A 7,049-nucleotide genomic window follows, 5' to 3' on the forward strand; every position below is an offset into this window, starting at 1 on the left:
AACAAGTAAAGTGTATCAACAAGCCCCTGAGGTGGCATAACAGCATCCAGAGTGTTTTCGTATAATATCTAAAATGTCTAGTTTTCAATGAAAAATTACAAGACATGCAAAGAAACAAAGTACGACATATACACAATACAAAAGGCACACAACAGAAGCTGCTTGTTGAGGGCCCAGATATCACATTTTATAGTCAAAAGACTTCAAAGTAGCCATTATAAATACGAAAGTAGCCATAAAAATATGTTCAAACAACCAAAGGGAAAAAAATGCTTAAGGAAGAAAAGGAAGATATGTTGCTAAAGCTTCTCCACATAGAGAATATCTACAAAGAGATCAAAATTAAAAAAGAAAATCAAGTGGAAATTCAAGACTTGAAAAGCATAAGTGAAATTAAAAATTCAGTGGAAGAGAAGAGAAGATGGGGCGCTTAAGTGGCTCAGTTGGTTAAGTGTCAGGTCACAATTTCATGGTTTGTGAGAACAAGCCCCACGTCAGGCTCTGTGCTGACAGTGTGGAGCCTACTTAAGATTCTCCCTCTCCCTCTCTGTCTCTCTCTGCCCTCCCCTGTGCTCTCACTCTCTTTCTCTCTCTCTCAAAATTCAGTAGAAGAGCTCAATAGTAGATTTTTAACTGATAGAAAAATAAATTAATAAATTGAAGACAAATAAATAGGAATTATGCAACAAAAAGAACAGAAAGAAAAAAATAATGAAGAAAAAAGGAACAGAGCCTCAGAGAAATATGGGACTCCATTAAGGTCACCAACATATATGCAATGGGAGCACTAGAAGCATAGAAGAGACACAAAGGATAGTAAAAAATATTTAAGGAAATGATAGTTATTTTCTAAATTTTAATACCATTAATATACACATCCACAAAGGTTCAATGAAATCCAAGTAAATTAAATTCAATGAAATCCACAAACTAAAACACAATAGTGCATTTTCTAAAAGGCATAGAAAAAAATTCAAACCAGTAAAAGAAAGACATCTCAGGGAAAAGAGGACCCCAATAAGGTTAAATGCTTGACTTCTCACTGAAACATTTAAGACCAGAAGGCAATGGGATGATACAGTCAGAGTGCTGAAAGAAGAAAGTATGGTCAATAACTATGTCGTACACCTGAAATTAATATAACATTGTGTGCAAGCCATACTTAAATAAAAATAAATAAATAAATAAATAAATAGTCAACCAAGAATCTTATATCCAGAAAAACTATCTTTCAAAAATGAAAGTCAAAAAGAGACATTGCCAGATAAACTAAAACAGACCCCTCTTATAAGAAATACTGAAGAAATCTCTTCCAACTAAAAGCAAATGACCCCAGGAAGTAATTAGAATCCATATACATGCAAAGAAACAGCATTGGTAAGGGTAATTCTGTAATGATGTAAGACAGTATAAATGTATATTTCTTCCCCTGCCTTCTATTAACTGATTTATTTTAATATAATTTATTGTCAAGTTGGCTAACATACAGTATATAGAGTGTGCTGTTGGTTTTGGAGGTGGGTTCCCGTGATTCATCACTTACATACAACACCCAGTGCTCATCCCAACAAGTGCCCTCCTCAATGCTCACCATCCATCTTCCCCTACCGCCCCCCCATCAACCCTCAGTTTGTTCTCTGTCTTTAAGAGTCTCTTATGGTTTGCCTCCCTCTGTCTCTGTAACTATTTTCCCCCTTCCCTTCTCCCATGGTCTTCTATTAAGTTTCTCAAGTTCCACATATGAGTGAAAAATATGATATCTGTCTTTCTCTGACTATTAACTAATTTAAAAAGCAATTGTATTAAAAAATAAGTAAATAGTTGTATTGTTGAATAGATAACATAAACAAATGTAATACATTTGCCAATAATAGCACAAAGGAGGTGGATAGAGGCAGAGCTGTTCTGGAGAAAGAAAATGACACCAAATGGCACCTTGAATCTGAGGAAAAAGTTAAGAGTACCAGAAAAGGTAAATGAGGACAATACAACAAATGCTATAAATATATACTTGCTCTTCTTTCTTCTTCCATGTTCTTTAAAATATATATAAAGTAAAAAAGGTTTTAAATTAAAAAATATAAAGTAGTAATTGTAACAATGTATTGTTAAGCTTGCAACTATATAGACACTGTAAGAACAGTAAGAAAAGGAGGGGAGAGAGCTACATAGGAGTAATGTTTCCCTAGCTAACTGGCATTGTTAGTATACATCTGAAATGAATTCTAAATTAAGATGTACATGGCAAGTCATAGAGCATCATCAAAAAAAATGAACTTTTAAAAGTTTTAAACTTTAAAATGAAAATAATCAAAGATATCAAAATAAAAAGGCTTTAAAGACAAATATCATATGACTTCACTCATATGAGGACTTTAAGATACAAAACAGATGAACATAAGGGAAGGGAAGCAAAAATAATATAAAAACAGGGAGGGATACAAAACATAAAAGACTTTTAAATATAGAGAACAAACAGAGAGTTGCTGGAGGGGTTGAGGGAGGGGGGATGGGCTAAATGGGTAAGAGGCATTAAGGAATCTACTCCTGAAATCATTGTTACACTATATGCTAACTAACTTGGGTGTAAATTAAAAAATAAATAATTTTTTAAAATAAAAAAATTAATTAAAAATATAAAGAAAGAAAGAAAGAAAGAAAGAAAGAAAGCAAGCTTTTGCACAGTGAAGAAAACCACCAAGAAAATGTAAAGGCAACCCACTGAATGAGAGAAGATAGTTGCAAATGATATATTGATAAGAGTTATGATCTAAAATTAAAATTATTATTAAATTATTATTTAAAAACAATACAACTGAATAGCAAAAAAAAAAAAAAAAACACCCACAAATAATCCAGTTTAAAAATAGGGAAAGGTCCTGAATAGACATTTTTCCAAAGAAGACCTACAGATAGCAAATAGACACATGAAATGATGCTCCATATCATTCATCATCAGGGAAATGCAAATCAAACCTACAATGAGATATCACCCCATGCCTGTCAAAATGGCCAAAGTTAAAAAATACAAGAAATAACAAGTGTTGGCAAAGATGTGAAGAAAAAGAAATCCTTGTGCACAATCAGTGGGAATGTAAATTGGTGCACCCCCTGTAGAAAACAGTATGGAGTTTTCTAAAAAAAAATAAAAATAGAAATACCATATGATACAGTAATTCCACTACTGGATATTTACCCAAAGAAAATGAAAACACTAATTAGAAAAGATACATGCACTCTTATGTTTATTACATCATTATTTACAATAGCCAAGATATGAAAGCAACCTAAGTGTCTACTAATAATTGAATGGATAAATGTATATATGGGTGTGTGTGTGTGTGTGTGTGTGTGTGTGTGTAAAATGGAATGGTACTCATTCGTTAAAAAATAAGCTCTTGCCATTTGAGACAGTATTGACGGACCTAGAAAGTAATATATACTAAGTGAAGTAAGTCAGACATTGAAGGACAAATACCATATGATTTTACTTATATGTGGAGTCTTAAAAAACATAACAAATGAACAAAACAAAACAAACAAGCCAAAAAAACTCACTACAGAACAAATTGGTATTTGCCAGAGGGAGGCGGGTTGGGAGATGGGTGTAATAGATAAACAGGATTAAAAAGTACAGACTTTCAGTTATGAAGTAAGCACCAAGATGAAAAGCACAGCATAGGGAATAGTCAATCATATTGTAGCAATGTTGTATGCTGACTACACTTATTGTGGTAAACACTGAGTAATGTATAGAATAGTTGAAACAATACACCATACATCTGTAACTAGTGTAATGTTGTATGTTAATTGCACTTCAATTTAAAAATAAAGAGTACTATAATCCAAATAAATAAATAAATAAATAAATAAATAAATAAATAAATAAAATATTATACTAGTAAATATTGACTTCCGTAAAAGTTATGTAACTAGGATTAATATGTAAAATGATGCAGTGGAAAAGGTGACCAACATGCGTAAACAAGAAGGGTTTTCAGTAGAGAAATAAAAACTGTAAGAAAGAATCAAAGGAAGATATTATAAACTAAAAAATACTGCATGAGGGGCGCCTGGGTGGCGCAGTCGGTTAAGCGTCCGACTTCAGCCAGGTCACGATCTCATGGTCTGTGGGTTTGAGCCCCGCGTCGGGCTCTGGGCTGATGGCTCAGAGCCTGGAGCCTGTTTCGGATTCTGTGTCTCCCTCTCTCTCTGCCCCTCCCCCGTTCATGCTCTGTCTCTCTCTGTCCCAAAAATAAATAAAAAAAAAACGTTGAAAAAAAAATTAAAAAAAAAATACTGCATGAGGGGAAAAGAACTCCTTTCATAAGCTCATCAGTAGACTCAATAAAGCTGAAAAAAGAATCAACAGATTTGAGAATAGGCAATATTATATATGTACAGCATATGTTTACTAAGTTTCCTACTGTCTAATTACTTGGACCAAAATATTTTATATTCCCACCAAAAATATATAAAATTTCCTATTCTTGTGCTATGAAAAGCCTTTGTACAAATTAGAAAAGGCATCCTTTCTGCATTACTGAAGGAGAAAAAACTGACAGACCTCAGAAAATGAATGTGGATGTGGGTGAATACCTTTGTGACAACCTTCAGCCCTTTCTCTAGCCAATGAAGTCCCATTACAACCCACTGGTTGGCTAGCAGAACATGGGTTGGATTAAGGCCCCACTCAACACCTCATCTAGTGCCCATATGAGGTGAAATCAACTAGGTCATATGTGGTGGTCTTCCTTGTCCTCATCAAATGGAAGGCATCCCTACACAGCACTCTTTGCAAACCTATGGAACACCATCATCCACTGCTGGGTGTCTCAATATATCCACCCAGTTCAGGTGCTGAGTGTTATCATTTAATCAACACCTTCCATCAAATCCCTTCCTCAAACATTATGAATATCCTACAACTGCATTGCTAAATAGCCATGCCCTGGAATTCCTGAAGGACTGTGAGTTAAGAGGGTAGCTTCTCATTCCTTTGATGCTCCCCACAGAGAAGATCTATGGAAAGGTACTAATACACATGGATTTGGGAGACAAAGAAATAAAGGCATCATGAAGCCTGAAGTCTGGGTTTGGGAGCAGTCTCACTAGAAATAGTTGATTTAAGCAGCTGTAAAATGCTAATTCTCTGTAGAATTAGTCATTTAATTCTTATTTGTCTCAATTCCCAAACATCCCAAAATATTTCATATATTTACTTCACAAAGATTTACTGAAAAAAAAAAGTATTCCAATCCCCATCTCACCAATCTAGGTTGCTTCTGTGGCAAAAAAATGTATATAACATTTTATTTACTTTGCAGTAGAATGGGACCAGAACAAACCGCACGATAAACGACAAGAGTAAGAGAGAACACAATATTTAAAATACATGTGGCGATCTTGTCAAGAAATTGGACAAAATATAGAAAAAGTCTACAACATTTAACAATGGTGACAACAACAACAAAAGTGAGCTTCACTTCCTTGGTACTCTAATTATTCCAGACCTGCACCCTTAGCATTCTCCCATATCCTTCCTCCATCAGGATACACATTTTGAGAAAGGGATTATAAGCAAATTAACTGAGCTATAGATTGCTACAAAAATATATGTGTTTCTTTTCTCTACTTCCTCCCACTTCCCAAAAATATGCTTCCATAGTTCAATAGTGGAAGCAGCAGGAACTGATGAATGAGATTCTAGTGAGCATAGATGGGTTTCATTTTCATCTTCTTTGTCTTCTTCCATGGCCTGTCTGGAAACTGTACATACCATTTGCTTCTGAAAGGATGATAATGATAAGAGAGGAATTAGGGTTTTCTAGGTTACTTAATAATCCCCAATGATTACTGTGTTTCCACACAAAATTGACATAGAAGAATCAATCCTTGACCAGTCGACAGCAGCGTTTCATACCATCCCGAAGGGCCTCTTTGACTTTGTCATTCCTCAGGGTGAAGATGAAAGGGTTCAGGAAAGGGGTTACCACAGAAATAAACAGGGAAACTATCTTGTTGTACTCAGCAGCCTGTGTTTGCTTAGGCTTTACAAACAGGAACAAGCAGCTTCCATAGCCAATCACAACAAAGATGAAGTGAGAGGCACACGTAGAGAAGGCTTTCCTCCGGCCCGAGGCTGTGGGGATCTTGAGGATGGTAGAGATGATGTAGGTGTAGGAGACTATTGTTGGGGCCAGCGAACCAATGATAATGACAACAGCCATTAAGAAGAGAACAAACTCTGTGAAAAGAGTGTCACCACAGGATAGTTTGAGCAGTTGCCCTCAGTCACAGAAAAAATGGTCTAACAGATTTGACTTGCAGAAGGTAAACTGAAATGTGGCATATACTGGCCATATTTCAGAAAGGAACCCAAACACCCATGACACAATGACCACCCAGATGCAGGTGTGGCTGTTCATAATGATGTTGTACCTCAAAGGGTTACAGACAGCCACGTAACGATCCACAGCCATCGCTCCCAGTAATGCGAACTCTGTGGTCCCCACAGCAAGGTACAGGAAGAGCTGGGTGACACATGCAGCCAGAGATATTGTCTGCATCCCAGGGAGCATCAATCCCCAAAGCATCACAGGCACGATAATAGTTGTAACCAATATCTCCAAGGCAGAGAGATGACCAAGGAAGAAATACATAGGGGACCGCAGACGTTTATCCACACAGACAATCACGATGATGACTGTGTTTCCCATTAACGTTGCTGAGTAGAAGAAAAAGAATATGGCAAAAAGAGTGTGGTGTAGTTCTTGGGACCCGGGAAAGCCTAGAAGGCAGAACTCAGTGGCACCAGAGAGATTGTTCATCATTTACTCCTTGTTTCTGTTTTTGAAAAACCTAGAGCTCGAAGACTGGTAACACGGCTCCACATGGTCCTGTTCTCCAAAGAGAAGGAAGACAGGTTAGGATGAGAAACTATCTCCAACCTGAAGACCAGGTGAAAAGCCCTGACTGCAATGCTCTGCACAAGGCCACACCTCAATGTGGTGACCTCCAATCTACCTCAAGATCACCTGTCTTGAAGA

General features: G+C 36.4%; 1 protein-coding gene across 1 annotated transcript; it reads right to left on the reverse strand.

Annotated features, from left to right (window-relative positions):
- Positions 1-5,888: 5,888 nt before the first annotated feature.
- On the reverse strand, positions 5,889-6,833 carry LOC115500907 (olfactory receptor 9A4-like). Its single transcript, XM_030295668.1, is given in 1 exon segment — positions 5,889-6,833. A coding segment is annotated over 1 exon segment (945 nt).
- Between the last annotated feature and the right edge of the window lie 216 nt (positions 6,834-7,049).

This window comes from Lynx canadensis, chromosome A2 (assembly GCF_007474595.2).
Source record: "Lynx canadensis isolate LIC74 chromosome A2, mLynCan4.pri.v2, whole genome shotgun sequence".
NCBI classification, from domain to species: domain Eukaryota; kingdom Metazoa; phylum Chordata; class Mammalia; order Carnivora; family Felidae; genus Lynx; species Lynx canadensis.